The 21,059-nt window shown below is 40.8% G+C and overlaps 1 protein-coding gene across 1 annotated transcript in view; it reads left to right on the top strand.

The window, feature by feature from the left end:
* The window catches only part of LOC103530464 (low-density lipoprotein receptor-related protein 5), a 140,361-nt gene extending 119,566 nt beyond the window's left edge, over positions 1 to 20,795 (top strand). Inside the window, 8 exon segments of the mRNA XM_030451247.1 lie at positions 4,661 to 4,870; positions 5,676 to 5,801; positions 8,702 to 8,938; positions 11,716 to 11,826; positions 14,535 to 14,771; positions 16,331 to 16,470; positions 19,869 to 19,966; positions 20,440 to 20,795. Of these exon segments, the coding sequence (XP_030307107.1) occupies positions 4,661 to 4,870; positions 5,676 to 5,801; positions 8,702 to 8,938; positions 11,716 to 11,826; positions 14,535 to 14,771; positions 16,331 to 16,470; positions 19,869 to 19,966; positions 20,440 to 20,701 (1,421 nt within the window). The 3' untranslated portion in view covers positions 20,702 to 20,795.
* Positions 20,796 to 21,059: the final 264 nt, after the last annotated feature.

Below are 21,059 nucleotides of genomic sequence, written 5' to 3'. Positions count from 1 at the left end.
TGAAGGACATGGTCAGTGACCTACTGAGATGCTTGGATCCCCACAAGTCTATGGGACCGGATGGGATCCACCCAAGGGTGATGAGGGAGCTGGCAGAAGAGCTTGCTAAGCCTCTCTCTGTCATCTACCAACAGTCCTGGCTCACTGGGGACATCCCAGATGACTGGAAGTTGGCGAATGTCACGCCAATCCACAAAAAGGGCCGGAAAGAGGACCCAGGAAACTGCAGGTCCATCAGCCTGACCTCAGTGCCTGGCAGGGTCATGGAACAGATCATCCTCAGTGCAATCACACAGCACCTGCAGGATGGGCAAGGGATTAGACCCTGTGCTGGGTTAGGAACTGGCTGGAGGGCCGGGCCCAGAGAGTGGTGCTGAACGGGGCTGATCCAGTTGGCAGCTGGTCACTAGTGGTGTCCCCCAGGGACCAGTGTTGGGCCCAGTTCTGTTCAGTATCTTCACTGATGATTTAGATGAGGGGATTGAGTTCATCATCAGCAAATTCACAGATGACACTAAGCTGCGGGGGAGTGTGGATCAGCTGGAAGGCAGGAAGGCTCTGCAGAGGGACCTGGACAGACTGGAGAGTTGGGCTGATCCCAATGGGATGAAGTTCAACATTCCAAGTGCTGGGTCCTGCACTTTGGCCACAACAATCCCATGGGGAGCTCCAGGCTGGGGACAGAGTGGCAGAAAGGGACCTGGGAGTCTGGATTGCCAGAAGCTGAACATGAGCCAGCAGTGTGCCCAGGTGGCCAAGAAGGCCAATGGCATCCTGGCCTGGATCTGGAACAGCATCGCCAGCAGGTCCAGGGAAGGGATTCTGCCCCTGTGCTTAGCCCTGGTGAGGCCACAGCTTGAGTCCTGTGTCCAGTTCTGGGCCCCTCAGTTCAGGAAGGATAACAAGGTGCTGGAGCAGGTCCAAAGGAGGGCAACCAGGCTGGTGAAGGGACTCGAGCACAGACCCTATGAGGAGAGGCTGAGGGAGCTGGGGCTGTTCAGCCTGGAGAAGAGGAGGCTCAGAGGAGACCTCATCACTCTCTCCAACTACCTGAAAGGAGGTTGGAGCCGGGTGGACGTTGGTCTCTTTTGCCAGACGACTTTCAACAAGACAAGAGGGCAGGGTCTTAAGTTGTGCCAAGGGAAGTTTAGGTTAGATATTAGAAAGAATTTCTTTACGGAGAGAGTGATCAGGCATTGGAATGGGCTGCCCAGGGAAGTAGTGGATTCTCCGTGTCTGGAGATATTTAAAAAGAGACTGGATGTGGCACTCAGTGCCATGGTCTAGCAACCGCAACGGTGGTTCGAGGGTTGGACTTGATGATCTCTGAGGTCCCTTCCAACCCAGCCAATTCTATGATTCTACGATTCTTCTGGACCTGCTGCTTGTGAACTGAGAAGGACTTGTGGGTGATGTTTCCTTTGGAGGCTGTCATGAGCATGATCATGAAATGACAGCTTTCAGTTCTTGGAAAAGTGAGGAGGGCAGTCAGCAGAACCATTACCTTGGAACATACAGCTGGTAGACTTGGGCCTCTTTAGGTGACTGGGTGAAAGAGTTGGTTGTGAGGACATCCAGAAGTGTAAAGGAGTCCAGGAAGTCTGGGTGCTCTTTAAGAAGCAAATCTTAAAAGCACAGGGGCAGGCTGTTGGGAAAAAAGTCCAACTTCACTGAACAGAGAGCTTTGTTGGAACTCAGGAAAAAAAGGAGAGTTTATGGCCTTTGGAAGCAGGGGCAGCAACTGAGGGGGACTACAAGGGTGTTGTGAGGCTATGCAGGGAGAAAAATCAGAAGGGCCAAAGCCCAACTAGACCCTAATCTAGCTACTGCTGTAAAAGACAATTCTATAAATATATTAGCAATAAAAGGAAGGCTAAGGAGAGTGTTTATCCTTTATAGGATGTGGGGGGGAAATGGTGACTAAGGATGAGGACAAGGCTGAAGTACTTAATGCCTTCTTTGCCTGAATCTTTTGTAATAAGAAACAGTTGCTCTCTGGGTACCCAGGCCCCTGAGTTGGGAGACCAGGATGGGAAGCAGAATGGAGCTGCCATAATCCAAGAATGATTAGGGACTGCCACTCAGACATACATGTTTATGGGGCCATATGGGATCTACCCAAAGGCACCCAAGTGCAGAAGTGCTCACCAAGCCACTTTTTTTTTTTTAGCTTGGAGAAGAGGAGGCTGAGGGAAGGCCTTATAACTCCTAACAAATGCCTGAAAGGTTGTAGTGAGGTTGGTTTCAGTCTCTTCCCCCCTTCAGAGTAAGTGATAGGATGAAAGGGAACAGCCTCAAGTTTGTGACAGGAGACATTTAGATTGGATATTAGGAAGTATTTCTTCACTGAAAGGGTTGTGAAGCATTGGAACAGGCTGGCCAGGGAAGTGGCTGGGTCACCATCCCAAGATCTGGCACTTAAGGAAGTGGTTTGGTAGTGGACCTGGCAGTGTGCTTGCTGAATGGTTGGACTTGATGATCTTGAAGGTCTTTTCCAACTTAAACAATGTCTCTTGAAAAATATTCTTTTTATTCAGATTGAGTTTTTTATTATTTCTCATAACAAAAAATTAATTGTGTCATCCAGTGCTATAGGTGTCCTTTGTCTCTCCTTTTTAAAATACTAATAATTTAGACTCTAACATAATTACACTGTAGATAATCATCTTATCTTGTACTGTGTCCATCAGCTTCTCAAATTACCATTGTTCAGCTTTTTCTGATGAGGGAGGAAAAAGAGGATGCTTGAAGCACACCCCCAACACCTGATAAATGTGGCCTGTTTTAGGCCTGAATTTGGGAGGTTATTTCAACAGAATAAGATTTTAACAGGACTGCTGATTTGCAAGTTTCACCTCTGACAAAAGGACACTGAACCTTGATGGTTCCATGATCTCAAAAACTGCACTGCTATTGAGGAGTACTAAGTATCGACTTCAGTGCCCGTTTAGTGAATTTAGTGCATCTATTCTGTTCTTTTTTTTACAAGAGTAACATATGCTGGTATAAAACATATGCAAGTGTGCACAGTAATAAACACACAGTGGATTATGAGCAGGACTGCACTGTGACATAGACTTCATGCCTGTTTCTTCTGCAGATTGAATGAAATAAAGATGTCTTCCTCAACAGATATGGAAACAAATTCAGGGATAAAGAACTAAAAACCTAGTTGTAGGTCCAACAATTTCTGAGCTCTCCCAAGCTAAATTTGATTTGAGTGCATGCTGTTTGTAATGACAGTTGAGCAAGAGCTATTGCAGGTGGTAATTTTATGTGCAAAACTAATAGAAAGTGTAATTGAAATAAATGTCACATTCTTAACGCTTTGCTGAGCTCTGTGTAATTTATGCAGCAAATTAGTTGAATACAGTGCTCATAGCATTTTTTATTATGTATTCAGATTCTACAACCTCATTTTGTGTAGATATTTAAAACTTCTAATTTTTAAATGCAAGCAGACATTAGGTCTTTATTCCAAAATAAAATATGAGAGCAGAAGCACCGAGTTACAATTTTGTTTTGATTCCTCATTTTAAAAGTCAAATATATCCAGTGTACATAATGTATGCAGCCTTAAAATGGTTTTTGTGAATTAACAGATTTGGAATCTCTTCACCCTAGACAAGCATAACAGAAGCAAGTTATGCTTGCTTGTATTGATTCCTTGTGTGTGGATGGAATTCTAATCAAAGTGGAATTGTGGTGTGAATGTATTGTAAAAACTGTGGCTCAAAAGCCAAGTCTGTGTCTTGTTTTAGTGATCAGGATGAACCAAAATCCAGAGAACATAATTTCTCTTCATTACTCCCCTCCACCTTCCTACAGGGAGATAAAAGTGGAATAAGGAAGAGAGACTTAAAAGGCTGGAAGTTAAAACTAGGAAGAGTTTAATAGAAGAGGGAAGGTATGGTAATACGTGAGATAATGAAAAATATATGAATTATATACAAAACCTGATTTCAGTGGTTGCTCATATAAGTGTCTGAAATTCCCTTGCAGCAGACCCAACTCAGGAAAAGGGTTGGGGCTCTTGCCAGCAACCAGCGGATTCAGATACTGCAAAGCATGTGGCAAGCTGGAGGCAAGGAACATGAGCTTCTCCCCAAGACCTCCAAGCAGCAAGGAAGAAGGGTGCAGGAAGGGAGGACTTCCTGTCATCCTGGTTTCTATAGGGTATGGCAAGAAATGGGAGGGATCACTGACCCCTCTCTGTTCTGCCCCCTGGATCCCTCAGGGTCCTCCACACCCTCTCTTTAAGTCTTCGTATTGCTAATGTAGTATTAGTTTGTGCCCCCTGAAAACATACTTGAAAACATACCAGTCTGCATCAGTGACACAGGCTTTCAGGGACTGCCCACGGTTACCTGCAGCATGGGAACATGAGACTGACCACGGCTGCCTGACCAGACAGTGTATGCAAGGATGAGTCCTCTTTCATATTGTGTTTGCTTGCTGTCCTGATGGGGCAGCTTGCACTTACCAGAGATGAGGCTGAACAAGCACAGCCTTGGTCTGCACAGACAAACTAATCCAATGACCTTATAGCTATCTCATTTCAGGGTCTGGTTTGATCTTGCTTTGTTATAAAAAAAAAAATGAGTTAAAAGTCAACTGGTGTAAAACTGGTCTTTGTAAAACTGTTTTTTGTTGATCTCAGGTGCTAACCGTGTGACCCTGGAGGACTCCAACATCCTTCAGCCCATGGGACTCACTGTGCTGGGCAATCACTTGTATTGGATTGATCGTCAGCAGCAGATGATTGAGAGAGTGGAGAAAATGAATGGGTACAAAAGGACTAGAATTCAAGGCCGAATTGCTCACCTCACAGGAATTCATGCTGTGGAAGAGCTTGATATGGAGGAATTCTGTGAGTTCATGTCAATATCTGATGTCTCACTCTTGGTCACTCTCTCTCGAAGTCTTTATCCAGCTGAATATTGTAAAAAGGTTGCCAAGTGGGCTTCAAGTATACTGTGGTTTGCATTTCAATTTGACCAGTCAGGATCCTAGAAGAGAAGGAAAAGCAAGTTCCTCATTCTTGTCCAGAGGAGTATTTCTGCTAGAATATTTGACCTTATTTCTCTATGCCTTTTTTTAATCCACCTAATGTTTATTTAGAGTTTCTATTAGGAACTCTCTAGTGTTCTGTGCTTTGGGTAACTGATTTGGGAAGACAATGATGTATAGCTTCCTATCTTAAAAAAAAAAAAATAAAGCCATCATCTGTGTGCTTATAATGCAGTCTTGTGAGTAAGTGGGAAGTGGAGGGGCTACATATTAAAAGCTATTTAAGATTAAATGATAATTCCAAGGGGTTTTGTGTTTGAGTCTCCAGTGGCATATGTTACTTCCTGATGGCTGGCTACCCTAGAAATGCAGGTGGGATGACCTTCATAAATCTGCCTTCTCGTTCTTCACCTGAGCTCCCAAATATTTTTTAGAAGTCATTTAAAGGTCTCTGTATCACTGTGACTGGGAGAAATGTAGTCCTCATGAAGTAGTAAATGTGCTTTTGAGCACTGAACTGAAAAATCTTGCTTATATATTCCTGTTGATTTGTAGAAAAATTATCTTCCTGTTGATTTGTGAGTGTTTTAGTGAGTTAGCCCTACTCAGGAGTAGTTATGATTTCTTTTATGCTGTCTAATATTCTTTTCTGTTTGTTTCTCCAGCTGTGCATCCCTGTTCCCATGACAATGGTGGATGTTCACACATCTGCATTGCCAAAGGGGATGGGACTCCAAGATGTTCGTGCCCAGAGCACCTTGTGCTTTTACAGAATCTATTAACTTGTGGAGGTGAGCTCTCAGGATTGCTAAGTAGCATACATGAAGAAAGGTGGGGTTGAGATTGCATTCCAGTCCAAAATGTGGGTTTACACAGTGTTTTCCTACACATGGTGTGTTGCATCATTTGTTAAATTGGCCTTTGATTCTTTTATTAGCTGTTTTCTGCTTCTGTTTTTTGGCAAATATGACTTTTCATTGAAGCAGAATATTAATATTTGACCTTAAAATACTTGCATCTTCCGAGATTTTTATAATTGGATGATGAGACATGTTCATACTTAAATAAACAAATGCTTATAAGAATATGTTGCATCAACCCCTGATGACCTAGCAGTAGAAACTGTGCATATGATGTCCCAGTGTGATACCCCAGTCTTTCAAATTAATTCAGGCTTGTAATGTGAGGCACTGTACTGTCTAGTTATGAAATGTAGGCAAAAGATCCTTTGCAACGCTTTTATTTAAGGTAACAATCCTCTTTCCACATGGTAGACTTTTCATCTAGACTTCCCTTTCACAATCCCAATTTTTGAAATTTTTACATTATGCTTGCAGAGGAGATTAAAAACAAAACACACAAAAAACATTGTTTCTATGTGGGAGGCATCAAATCTTCAGTCGTTTGGCTCCGTTGATGCTCTTTACTTCTTCTTATGTATTTATTTTCCAGCAGATTTCATTTTCTGGCTGAACTCTCATGCCCCATGGGGCAGTCATTGCCATTATAAACTGTTTTCTTTCCCATGAACACAACACACTGTGTGGTTTTAGGGCAGTGGTGGTTACATCAGCAGGGGGGCAAAAAATAAATATACTGATATTTCTTCCTCTACTGCTGTTGCACAATGAGAGATTTTATGTCCCAGCTCTTGTTATCTTCAGCTATAAATCTAAAAATTAAGGGACCTCCATTGCAGCGTCTGTCTTTTTCATTCTAATCCTTCACTAAGTCTGCAACAACTTTGTAACCTATCTTTTCTGCCATAATAGCAGCCACTAGTCAGTATTTCAAAAGACATTATTCCAGCTGTTTTGGCTGGAGAACATTTGTCCGTGTACCCTAATGAATGCTCTTGACAAGTTTCTAAACGCAAAGGCAGGTTCTAAGGGCAGGTTTTTAAATGCATGGCAGGCCAAGTGCAGCCACAGTGCAACATTAAATGTGGCTCTAAATTCAGAAATAGTAATCTGCCTGTTGATTCACCTAAGCAGCACACTCATAACAAAATTTAAGTCAAGAATTATCTCAATGTGTGTATCTGGCCTATTTATCTTACCTAATGCTGTCAGGTCAGTGGCTACATTTGTAATTTTGATATTGCAACACCAAATAATCATAAATCACAGAGTTGAATACAATTTAAAAAAAATCAAATACATTTAGACTTTCATTTGTATTTTGTTTTTCAAGCTCCTGATTATCCTTAAGTCTCATTCTTGAGCATTTCTCCTCATGAAAGGACAACAGCACTTTAAAAATGGTTTGCATGTAATTGCGTGGGCTCTGTAACTCCACCCTCAGAAGAAAAATACTCATAGAAAAGTGTTGTCATTGGTTGCAACTGGGAAGCTTTTCTTACGCTGAGTTCTTTGTGAAGCCCATTCCTGAGCCTAAATGTTAATAAAAGCCAGAGGAGTGTTACCATCAGAGCACACCTGCAACCTGCTCAGTGTCCTTGCCGTATGTGGCCAGGGCATGGTGTGGGGACAGGTGACTGCCTCTGTTAACTAATTTAGTCTTGTTACTAGTTTAGTTCAGTTTAACTAATTTAGTCTTGTCACAGGGATTTGACCCCCCAGCTTTTGAAACCAGTGGACATGTACCTGTTTGCTGCAGCATTGTTTTGAGGCTGACCCCATTGTTTTGAGCATAATTAAATGCTTACACATTGAATGTTTCTTTCCTTGATACTAATGGTGAAAAAGCGTGTGCTCACTTACTTTGTAGAAGAACTAGGAGCTTTTTTTGCAGTAGGTTGTTTGTGGACTTTCTTTGTCTTTCAACATTCTAAAGAAAGCAATTACGGGTGCCTCATAGCAGAAAAATGGTTGCAACTCTCTATGAGGTTGTAGCTGCTGCTTAGTGCTATGGAGTCTGAGACTGCAACATCTGTATAGAAAGGATTTATGCGAGAATTTTGGGGTCAATAGAAAGCCAAATTTTAAGGAGATTCCAGCTTCCTCAGGTCAAACAAACAAACAAACAGAATGTCTACACAAGGTCCAGTGTTCTGTCTCTGACAATAGTGAAGGACTGTAAGATCAGAGCAGACATGCAGTGCTCCTCTGATTACGCTTTGAAGCTCTGGAGATCTGCAGCCAAGACACACTCCAGCAACAGGACTGAGTGTGATGTTTCATACCTTTACAGATATTTTTTCTCCATTCATACTTTTCAATTCATATCTGATTTTGAAATGTAATAGTGGAGAAAACACTGGAAAATGGAGGAACAGATACTGTAAAGCAGGGGTTATACATTTCAGGTGTATTCATTGCTAATTAAGCCAATATGCCAGAGTTTTTAGGAATGTTCCAGGCTAATATAATTACAGGGATTAGAATTGTTTGGAATATGGTTTCCTATCAGATGTTGAGTATTAATCTTATATGCATGGCAGTGTCATGCAAAAGGTGGTTGTTAGAGCCAAAGCATTTGTAGTTCCTGTACCTAGTTCCATGCTTGCCTGCTAGAGCAAGCTTCATCAGTCAGCATGCATCCAGGTTTTGTTATGAAGTCAAAATTCCTATGCAAAATAATTTTTTCCTTTTTGCTGGAATCCTAGCATTGTCACAGAAAAGCTTCAGACCAGATGCCAGTGTGTTTTCCTTCAAAAACTGTTGATTTTTACTCTATTGTAAAGACTAAAACTTAATAAACAAATGTGATTTGTTGTCTGTTTCTCCAGAACCTCCAACTTGTTCCCCAGACCAGTTTACCTGTGCAACTGGAGAGATTGACTGTATCCCAATGGCGTGGCGGTGTGATGGGTTTCCTGAGTGTGATGACCAGAGTGATGAAGACAGCTGCCCCATATGCTCTGCATCCCAGTTCCAGTGTGAGAAAGGACAGTGTATTGATGCACACCTGCGGTGTAATGGAGAAATTGACTGCCAGGATAAATCTGATGAAGTGGATTGTGATAGTAAGATTATTTTTCCTGAATTCATGGTTCTAACATAAGCAGCTGTTTGAGATTCTAACTGCTCTTGATAGGTTTTGGGTTTTTTTCAATTTCAAATGGGAAAAAACAGCCATAGCTATACACCTAACTAAGCTATCCACAGATTCTGTTTTTCTTTCTGTCTTACTCTGTTGCTCAAATCAAACTTATTCATAGATGCATAAATTGCTGACCATGTAAGCATGAAAATTCAGGGAAGTGAAAAGTATCTTTAATCCATGCTCAGAATGAAAAACAGGAAAAAATTGGCTTTACACACTTAGTGGCTAAGCATTGCCACTGGGCCAGCAGGGTGGATTTTTGTGGACATTTCAATGAGCAATTTGTTAGATTTTCAGTATCTTCTGTATTTGTAATCCTGGACACCAGAACACCTGTACTTTCTTCACAAACTAGAGGTTCAGCCATGTCCAAGTTCCTGTCTGTCTAGTGGGAGGTGGTACTTGCTACCTGTACTGCTTCATCAAGAGGCTCTGCTTTATCCACCACAGAGTCTGTATGAAGTGTAATGGTGTCATTACCCACACACAGAGTCAAAGTGGAATGTGCATTTGGTCACCTCCCTGCCCACCAAAATGGTGGGCAATGCTAGGCAAACTTAGCACCACTGTTCTTAGTACTGTATGAAGTGTAGGCACCTGCTTTGCCCTACACAGCTCCTTTGAAGGCACAGATGAGTCTTACCATCTGGTCTAGAGTAGCGGAAGACACACTTATTCAGTAGCTGAGTGCCCAGTGGTTGAATGCCTGGTTCTCTGCAAGGACTTGGGCCACTCAAAACTAGACTTTTATCCAGGATGCTGTTTGACACTTCTCTAGAAGGACTATGAACATATTCAGTGTCCAGGGTTAGAGTGAGAAAAATGTGGTGCAAACAGAGTCTGCAGTCCTCAGGAAATGACAGACCAAAGGCCAAAGACAGACAAATAGGAAGGTGTGCACTGACCTTGGCCCACCTTATAGGTTGTGTGCTGGGAGCTGGTTTTAGAGACTTCTATCAACATTTGTGTTGATAGTACCATAGGATGCTGTGGAACTGTCTCCAGCTTATCAGAGGCATAACAGTCAAAATCATGAGTTTATGCATTCGGGCCTTCTAGCTAAGGTTTTTCTTCCATAGATAATTTAGTTCTCTTAGATGAGAACTGCTCTGCAAACTGCAACCTGCCAAAGTAAGTATGGCTATTCAGGTGGTAGTGCTGTGATCCAAAATATGAATATGGATCTTCGCCTTCAGAAAAAAAGAATGTTTATTCTTTTTGCATTGAAGAACCAATATTATGAACCTTCAAGGATTGCTGGTTCCTAGTGCTTGCAAAATAGTCTCCGTAATGGTCATTAAATATGCTTTGACTTCATGGAGCTTCCAAAGTTCATTAGCAAGCCCTTTTTCCTGAAACAGAAGCTTGTGAATATAGATAGATAAGAAATTTAGCTGTTATTTAGCAAGGTTATTATACAGGGCTATGTAACATAGTATAGCCTACATAAGGTTATATAATATGCCAGTTGTTAAAATGTCAGGTGATCAGCTTTGTTAGTTCCTGGAACAGATTCTTGCTGATTTGATCCCAGTTTTGCCCTAACAGGACTGATTTGACAAAAATGGGGAATTACTGGGATCAGAATTTTATTTTTATCACACTAAGCAGGGTATATAACAACCAAAGGAAGAATCAATGAAATTCAGACTTGCATTTTAGCCACAGGAGCAAAGCAGGTGTTTTGGTATGTACCTGGTCATAATACAAAACGCACTGTGGCTTTATGTCTCACTTTAGGTTTTCTTTAGATGCTCACATGCTTCCATGCAAGTAGTATTTAATCTCTTTCTTTCTTTCTTTCTTTCTTTCTTTCTTTCTTTCTTTCTTTCTTTCTTTCTTTCTTTCTTTCTTTCTTTCTTTCTTTCTTTCTTTCTTTCTCTCTTTCTTTCTCTCTTTCTTTCTCTCTTTCTTTCTCTCTTTCTTTCTCTCTTTCTTTCTCTCTTTCTCTCTTTCTTTCTTTCTCTCTTTCTCTCTTTCTTTCTCTCTTTCTCTCTTTCTCTCTTTCTCTCTTTCTTTCTCTCTTTCTCTCTTTCTCTCTTTCTTTTTCTTTCTCTCTTTCTTTCTCTCTTTCTCTCTTTCTCTCTTTCTTTCTCTCTTTCTTTCTCTCTTTCTCTCTTTCTTTCTCTCTTTTTTCTCTCTTTCTTTCTCTTTTTCTCTTTCTCTCTTTCTCTCTTTCTTTCTCTCTTTCTCTCTTTCTCTCTTTCTTTCTCTCTTTTCTCTCTCTCTTTCTCTCTTTCTTTCTCTCTTTCTCTCTTTCTCTCTTTCTCTTTCTTTCTCTTCTTTCTCTTTCTTTCTCTCTTTCTTTCTCTTTCTTTCTCTCTTTCTTTCTCTCTTTCTTTCTCTCTTTCTCTCTCTTTTTCTCTCTTTCTCTCTTTCTCTCTTTCTTTTTCTCTTTCTCTCTTTCTTTCTCTCTTTCTCTCTTTCTTTCTCTCTTTCTCTCTTTCTTTCTCTCTTTCTCTCTTTCTCTCTTTCTTTCTCTCTCTCTTTCTTTCTCTCTCTTTCTTTCTCTCTTTCTCTCTTTCTCTCTTTCTCTTTCTTTCTCTTTTTCTCTCTTTTTCTCTCTTTTTCTCTCTTTCTCTCTCTCTTCCTCTTCTCTTCTCTTCTCTTCTCTTCTCTTCTCTTCTCTTCTCTTCTCTTCTCTTCTCTTCTCTTCTCTTCTCTTCTCTTCTCTTCTCTTCTCTCTTTTCTTTGCAGCAATTTGTCTACCCAATCAGTTCCGATGTGCAAGCAGCCAGTGCATCCTCCTGAAGCAAGAGTGTGACTCCTTTCCAGACTGCACTGATGGTTCTGATGAGCTCATGTGTGGTGAGATGTCTTTCCTTGAGGCCCAAGTGCTGTGTTCAGGCGTAATGTCCCTACATCCTTGTGCAGATCCCAACCTTTTGCATAGTAATATTCTTCCAGGGAAGACCAGTGCTTAAGGCCAAATACTTTCACATTTGTATTTATCTGCTGAAAATTGTCAAGCTCTTCCATGGTAAAAGGGAGCATTTAGTAGTTTGTGAGTGGTTTAGCAAAATAGTTGGGACACAGCATTTTAAAACAAAAGCAAATACATGTTCTGATTGGTCAGTTCATTCTGAATAAAATACCTTTGGGTTTGTATAGAGAAGTGCTGCATTTTGCTTATTGATATTGTAATTGGACCTTGGCTTACTGTGAGGTTTCTAGTATCCTAAGAGTTTTGTCATTTTGAAGCACCAGTTGTCAGAAGCTGTGCCATAATTAGGATGAGAGGAGGGGTCACCAGGTCTTGGTCAGAGTAACCCTGTTTTTTCCTTCCATCTTCATGGTGGGTTAACCAAGGAAAAATGGATTTCATGAGCAAGGATGGTGAAAAGAGCCCAAGTAGTGAATAGAAGAGACTAAAAGAATAGTAACAAAAAGTTTCCAGTTTTCCTGATGGAAATTTCAGTCTGAACATATTTGTCATGCCTCTCCCACATCTTCCATTAAACGCTTCAGCTCTCACCTAGTTCCCCCAGTTCTCTAGAAAGCCTCTTCTTCCTGGTTTTGCTTTTTATTTATTTTCTTTGAGCACCTGACAAACTTTTGTGCTGCCAAGTTAATGCATCTGTTTCCACTTTGGGTCTAGTTGTACAATTAGGTCTTAACTGATTTTCATGTCTTTATTTAGACAAAAGTCTATCTCTTCTGGAATCTCTGTGAAATAGCTTCTTTCTTAGCTGAGGGAAAGAACTCACAAAGGGAATAAAAATGATGGTTACTTTCTAGATAAGAATGTTGCATTCAGAAGAAGCTAGGTGTCTTAGTTTAGTGATGAGGGTGAACAAAATATCAGAGGACCCAATTGCTCTCTATTAAGGCCTTCCACCCTCCCGAGGGAAGATAAAAGGGGAATAAGGAAGAGAGACTAAGGTTGCAAGTTAACACTGGAATAGGTTTACTGGAAAAGGGAGGGGATGGTAACACATGGGATGAATATATAAAAATGTATGCAAAATCTGAAATCAGTGGTTGCAGATACAAGTGTCTGAGGGTCTCTTGCAGCAGAGCCAACTCAGGAAAGGGGTCCATGGCTTTTTCCAGTATCTGATGGATCCACTCAGATCCTGCAGAGCACATCGCAAGCTGTAGAGAAACAAAAGCTTCTCTCCAAGGTCTCTGAGTACAGCAAACAGCAAGGAAGAAGGCAGGAGGAAGGGGAGATTTCCTATCCTCCTGGCTTTTATAGAGCATGGCAGGAAATGGGAGGAAATACTGACCCCTCTCTGTTCTGCCTCCTGGATCCCTCAGGGTCCTAAACATCCTCTATTTAAGTCCTCATATCAGTACCTTAAAATTAGCCTCAAAACATAACATTTGGTTTAACAAAAATTAGAACTGTCTGTTTTAAATTAGCCAATTTGGGAACATGTTTTAATTTTGGCTTGCTGACTATTTGCAAGTTAGAGCTTTAGTTGACATAAAATCTGTCATTACCTTATAAGCTTGAAAAGAAGATAAAGACTTTAAGACAGAAAATAATTCTTGATACTGAGCTGTTAAGAGCTTAAGTTTATTGGTAGATCTTTGTATTTCCTACAACTTTCTTTTCAAATCTCAGTTGTTTTTCATTCCACTGAGGGGAGTGAGAAACAGAATCACTGGAGATAAATTTTATGAAATGAATGCTTGGCTCTTACATTTATATATATATATATGTGTGTGTGTGTGTGTGTGTGTGTGTGTGTGTGTGTGTATGTGTATGTAAAAAAATAAATTATAAATGTTTTTGAATCACATGGAAAAAAATTGTTTTCTTTGAAGAATGTCACATGTGAAAACCAGAGGTGTTGCATTTATTTGGCAAGAATTTTTAATGTGTTGCCCATAATCAGGGGGAGGTATGATACACAGCTCATCTCAAATACTGCAGCACTGTTTATTAATCATTGGGCTATACAGGGGAAAGAAAAATACAAGAAGTAGAAAGTGCTAGAGATATTCTGGATTCTGTTTTCCTTCCAATTTATATTTTTTAGAAAGCAAGTCATATTTTAGGAAGGAAAAGTATTTTATATATTTTAAGGCCTATATTAGCTAGGAAAACATCGACTGCTTGAAATATGTTGTAGCTTCACTACTGGTAAAATCTTTTTGGTTCTGAATGTTATTGGTAGCCCAAATGGCTTTTGAGAGAGCAGATTCTTTTCTTATTGAAGACTTCATGTTTATAAGTGACCCATATCCTCAACCTGTAGACTTTCTGGGGAGAAGAAAAGGAAATCTTCTAGGCTGTTGTAATATCAAGATGCTAAGTAATCCTGTTACGAAATAAATTGCTAGACAGAATGGAGAATACCTTTCTAATGCTGCTTTATATACGTGGAGACAAAGAGAAAGCACTGAGTCAGAATATGTGGAGTTACCTGTGGCTTGGATGCCCACAGATACTTTTAAACACACACTGTCAGTGACTCTGAACTGTCAGATTTGGTGCACAGGCTCCAAGACAGCAACACATCTATTGCTCCATGTGTAATGACTTTTTTTTTCTCATCTCTTTTCAGAAAAGTCAAAGGCAGCCTCAGAAGAGTCACAGCCACACAGTAGTGCCATTGGTCCTGTCATTGGTATAATACTGTCACTTTTTGTCATGGGAGGAATGTATTTTGTTTGCCAGCGAGTGGTGTGTCAGCGATATGCTGGGCCCAATAGTCCTTTTCCACATGAGTATGTCAGTGGCACCCCTCACGTCCCTCTTAACTTTATTGCTCCAGGAAGTTCTCAACATGGCACTTTTACTGGTAAGGACCTGGCATCAAATCAGGGCCATTACATTTTCTCAGTGTGGAGTTTTTACAGGTTATTAATAGTGCTAGCTGTGGAGATTTTAAAGAGCAGAAATTAGATATTGATCTGCTTAGTAGTTTTGGTATAACTGTAATTTGGATCAGACATGCCAAAACTATTAGTACATTTAATTAGGCATCTTGCCAGATTCTCAAGTGCAGTTTGCACATTGCTGCACTTGCACATATATCTACCTTTTTTGATAGAAAACCTACAGTATTTTGCTAGTGAAAACATCCTCTTTAAATAGTTCATTCTGGTACATGTAATAAAATCAGGGGTTTGCATAGTTACACCTTACCTAAGGACTGAAAACCACTATGAAGAGTAGTGAGCCATGTGCAATAATGGAAACTAAGAATGTGTGTGCCATTCAGTGTTCTGGTGAGACCTCTGCTGAGTTTTAATCTGTGTCTTGTGCTCAGACATCTTGGTGTTTTCTTGTAGCCACGACTTTGAAGTTAGTCAACTACACCTTAGGTTTAGCCTTTCCCACACTTTAAAGACTATGGTCAGCTGTTCCTGTTTAAATTGTGTTTTTATCATTATCAGAAGTTTTTTGTGGTAGGAACTAAAAATCTATTAAATGGTTGCAGGTGAGATCTTTACAGTGGTGTTTTCAATTGACCTTCACACTAAAGCTTTTTTTAATTAAAGCAAGCTTTCATGTCTACCTTTGTAGATGTTAAACTAAGCTGTCATTCTGATTATCAGTTTTGTGTTGTTTTTTTCTAATCCATATTGTTATGACAAGTTACAGCATCTAAAAATACTGATTGATGTTATTCTAAAGAAAAGACATAGATTCCTAACACCATGGCATTTCCAAAGAAGAGAGATAGTAAAGATTTATGATCACAAATACAGTCACTCTGCTTGTAATAAATGTTTTCAGTATCTAAAAAAATTCTGAGAAGTTCCCAAACTAAACTCTTTTATTATTACTGAACAGTATGACAGGAAGAATATGAAAATGTATTATATCGGACTAAAACAAATTGGAGAATGTGGTCTTCCCTTTTCCTGTCACAAGGTTCCCTTCCTTCTGCCTTTGCTGATTTTCAGTTTAAGCGGTGATAATTTTTGTTATTGTTCAGTTGTTGTTTGCAACTGAATTTCTTTGAATGGAGCTGAAAACTTTGGAGGTCTCTAGGTTGGGCAATGTAGTATGCTTTTTTTTATAAATGCCTGACTTTAATTGGAAAATTTCTTAGCCATTTGGCCAAACAGTCTGAATACATCTGTTCTGGAGATTTCTTTCTGATCAGAGTGTGAGAGCAGATTCTGAGGAGTTCAGTGCTGCAGTGGGGTAAGAGGTGGTCGGGGGGTGAGATGCTTTCTTTACAAAATATGTTGTTCCATGTGATCCTAAAATTTTTACATAAAACACTGTTCCCAAAATGGTCATCAGTAGCATTGTGAAGGTTTGAAGAGATACGGATTTGCTTTCTAGTTTGCATCGGTAGATAAAATTGTGGTTAACCTAACCTTGTTTTCCTCTGTCTCACTGTAGGCATCTCATGTGGGAAGTCCATGATTAGCTCCATGAGTCTCATGGGAGGAAGCAGTGGTGCCCCCCTGTATGACAGAAACCATGTTACTGGAGCCTCTTCGAGTAGCTCATCCAGCACTAAAGCCACTTTGTACCCACAGGTATGTCTTGTATACCTGTCAGTTAGATATCTCTCACTTTGGACAAAAAGGAAAGATGAATTAATGTTCTTCTTTTCTACATCTGTTCTTCTGTCTGGACTCCCTTGGAGATGCCACCACCTTTCTTCTTTGTAAATTGTGATCAGTAGCCAAGTGATATTTTGCCCTGCTTAAGGCTGCAGGCACACATGGAATGAAGAGAAAAACAAGATGCAACAGGACTGGAATGCAAATGCATAAGAAATAAGCTTGGCTTGCTATTTAGATTAAGTGTCAATTGTTGATTCAAAAAAACATCCTCTGGGTGAAAATACTGGTACCAGCAGAGGTTACTTTGCTGTAAATTAGCTCTGTTTCTGGCTTCTGTTTCCATTGGCAAAATTTTGGCTCCCATATCAGAGTTTCATGAATTTTAAGATGCATTCTATGAATGGATATGTTTCTCTAAGAATACATAGGAGCAACATACAAAGATAACTCTTTGCCAGCATTTTGTTATATGATAGTTTTTTCATTAGTACTCCTGAGCAATACATACATTACCTTTTCTGTTCACATAGATCTGCAGAGTCACTCTGCTAGCTATTGAAGTGATTTTTCAGTAGTAATTAATCAGAAGCCCACATGTGTTTACATGTAAAGTGTTATGCTGTTTATGGGCATATTGACTGATAGTTTTGGACCAGTGGCAAATCTATTGTCTCTCCCCTTTAAGATGGACAGATGGAAGAGAGGCTTGTGAGCCTCTATATTGATGAGGTAAAATATGTTACTTATTTCTCACATTACCTTTTCCATGAAGCCATCAAGAAGCTGTTCACAGCCAGCAGATGTTTGGAACTTGGCATCCTTCCTAATTTAGCTGGTCTCATGCTTCACCAGTGTCTCTCTAACATGATGAACACTTCCATACTAGAACCTGAGTGCTGTGTCAGTGCCACACTGAAAATGATAAGCAGAAAAAAAAATAGCTGATTTTATATTAAAAAGTCATTTAGCTAAAAGTAATTTATCTAAGTGCTGCACAGTGAGGATCAAAACAATGACTCCAGTGATTTACGGTATTATTATAAGAGAAGAGATGAGTCAAAGGAAGGATGCTATCATGGTCACTGTGTCAGGCTGTAGCACTGGGCAGAATGCCCAGGGCAGGCTGCATACAAGATGCTTACATCAGTAGCAGGACATTATCATGAATAATAGTGCTGCAGTTTTCCACATTAGAATCAGAGACTCAGAGAATGTCGGGTTGGAAGGTACCTCGAGGACCATCTGTTCCAACCCTTCTCATATTATTGTTTATCTGAGATGTCTCAGCACCCTGGTGAGCTGAGACTTAAAACTTCCCAAAATGAGGGAATTCACTACTTCCCCTGGGAGACCATTCCAATGTCTGACTTTTCTCAGAGTGAAAAATTTTCTTCTTGTGTCCTATTGGAATGTCCCCAGGAGCAACTTGTGCCCAGTGCCCTTTGTCTTGTCCGTGAGACTCCTTGTAAATTGGGAGTCTCCATCTTCTTTGTATCTGCCTTTAAGTACTGGAACATGGTCATAAGGTCTTCCCTAATCCTTCTCTTCTCAAGGCTGAACAGTCCCAGTCTTCTCAGCCTCTCCTCATATGGCAGTTGCTCCAGTCCTCTGATCATCTTCGTGGCTCTTCTCTGGACCCTCTCCACCTGTCTGCATCCTTTACCCATCATGGAAGCTTCCCATGGGATTCCTTCCAACTCAGCCCTGATCGAGCTGAAGTTTGCTCTTCTAAAACCTAAAACCTTTGTTCTTGAATTAAGCTTCACTGCTCAGCAGTATCCCAAACTCCACACTGTTGTGGTCACTGCAGCCAAGTCTAAGCAGGGTATCATAGAGCAGGTTTTCTTGATTTGCGAGCAGGAAGTCCAGTTGTGCCCATTCCTGGTTGGCACAGTCAACACTTGTGTGAAGAGGTCTTCTACACTGGACATTGTAGACATCTAGAATGTCAGGTGAGATGCAGTGTTGTTCTTCCATCAAACATCTGGATAGTTACAGTCTCCCATAAGGACCAGGATCTGTTGACCTGAAGCTTGCCCAATGGACCCAAGTGTTGCTTCATTGGTCACATTGTCTTTGTTAGGGGGTTGGTAACAGATACCTAAGGTAAAGTCACCCTTGGAGATAACCCCTCTGATTTTGACCCAGAGGCATTCCATGGGGCTGCCACAATTATCACTGGTGACTTCAATACATTCTAGGTTTTCCATAACACAGAGTGCAACTCCTCCACCTCTTCTCCCCTGCCAGTCTTTACAGAACAGCCCATCACCTTCTGTCACCATCCTCCAGTCGCGGGACTCGTACCACCACCTTTCAGTTATTCCCATGAGATCAGAACTGCCTGACTGGGCATAGAGCTCCAGTTCCTCCTGTTTATTTCCCAGACCACGAACATTTGTATTCATACATCTCAGAAGGCTGATCTTTTACTTCTCATTTAAGGAGGAAGGTGAGGCACATTTTATGATATTCTGGTTGTCCTTGTTTAATCCCAGATTGGTTGTAGTTGTGATGGTGGTGTGATCGCTGCCATTTTGGATCGTCCCCCTCCAGGTCCTGCAGTTTAAAGCCCACCTCACCAAGCTGCCCACTTGGTACTGACATGCAGCTCCCAGGCCTCTCTCCAGTAAGCCCAGTTTTAACCCCACCACCACTGGAGTTCAGTTTAAAAGCCTTCCTGTGAGTGTTCCTAGCTCCCACACCAGGATCTTTTTCCTGCCTTGAGACAAGTGTTGTCCCATGGCTTGGTATATGAAAGCCCCCTGATGTTATCTCTTCCCCCTTCACATCCAGTTTGAAGCTCTGTCGGTGAGCTCTACGTTTGAAGGAATGAGAGCTTTTCTCCTTGGTTTTAGGCCTATGTCCTGCTTGCCATGTCAGAAGTTCTGCTTCCTGCTAGCAGAAGGCTCCTAAAGGGTGCCAAGGCATAATAAACTGTTTTCTTTGTGCAAGGGTTACCTGCCCCACTATTGACTGGGAGTACGTTTAGGACCTGGGGTGGAACAGACTGTATTTTCTCTTAGCATCTGCTGAGGCTAGTATCAGTCCTTATGTCCAATTGCACTGAGATTCAGCAAAACTGGGTCCAATTTCTAGCTTTACTCCAGCCTTTCAGCATAATTGATGCGGCAGGAACTCCTGCCACAAGGAGTTCCTTGTACTATGAGAACTTTGAAGGCCTGCAGAGTAAAGTCTCATAAGGAACTTCCATGACCTTTAAAAATGCATTAACCTACCCAAGGAGCAAGAAGAGGAGACTAAAATAAGGATGAGTGACATGGTGAAGGCATGAATAATATTTTCAAAGTAAGCAGATTTGTATGATTAAGCCAAACTTTCATACCATTTTTCCCTGTTCTTCCTAGATCTTGAATCCACCTCCTTCCCCAGCTACTGACCGCTCCCTGTATAATGTGGAGATGTTTTGCTCCTCAAACATTCCTTCAACTGCAAGATCCTACAGGTACAGCTCAGATAAAAAGGTTTGATGAATCTGCTGTTGATCTATTCTTTAGTTTTGGATCTTAAGTAAAGTGTTCTTGTTCAGATCTTAATTCGTTACGAAAAAGCCAAACTTTCCTGTTCTTCATAAATAACCATTCAAATGGCAATTACATGAGTTTGGTGCTAAACATTGGTTTTGCGTTCTTATTTTGTAAGAAAAGGGTTTTGTGCATGTCAGTACAGTGTTGCAGAGTAATAATATATAGCTTGCACTGGTATATACAAGACACAGAATCCTGTATAGAGAAGGCTGGTGTTTTCTGTTCTGTTTCCTCAAGCTTATCTTAAAACCTGTTGGCAATTCAAGCTATTTGCTACTGACTGGGCTTGATTGTATACATCTCAGAGTCTGGAAAAATGCCTTGCTGGCTCTTTTTTCCCCAGATCCCAAGTAGTGATTTGGTCTTTTGTTTGTTTGGGGTTTTTTTGCAGGCCATACCTCATACGAGGGATAGCTCCACCCACAACTCCGTGCAGCACAGACGTTTGTGACAGTGACCATACTACCAGTCGATGGAAGGCCAACAAGTACTATATAGATTTAAACTCAGACTCAGACCCTTACCCCCCTCCACCTACACCTCGCAGTCAGTACATGTCAGCAGAGGAAAGTTGCCCTCCATCTCCTGCCACAGAACGAAGCTATTTTCACCTCTATCCCCCTCCACCTTCTCCTTGTACAGACTCCTCATGACCTCAACAGAAGGAAATTTTCCTGTAAATATTTTAAAATATGAACAGATTTAAATATATATTTTATGAATGGAAAATAATTTGGGGTGTGAATTTAAACAAAGGAATGTGAATAAAAATGGGTGGGAAGGATGGGGCTGTGAAAAATTGTAAAAGGAAGAATATTTATAAAATTGATTTTTTAACTTAATTTCTATTCTTTTGTGCCATATTTGCCTCTTTGAAGTAATGAAAATGACCCAGTCTCCAAAGGATGTGGGGAGGAAATGTTGAGCCTTTTTGCATTTTTAATTCACCTCACCTGCAAAGTGTACTTAATTTTTTCATTAGTGTGAAACAAAAAAGCAAAGTGGCTCATG

This window comes from Calypte anna, chromosome 5 (assembly GCF_003957555.1).
Source record: "Calypte anna isolate BGI_N300 chromosome 5, bCalAnn1_v1.p, whole genome shotgun sequence".
NCBI lineage: Eukaryota > Metazoa > Chordata > Aves > Apodiformes > Trochilidae > Calypte > Calypte anna.
This window is presented reverse-complemented; position numbering and strand designations above follow the sequence as displayed.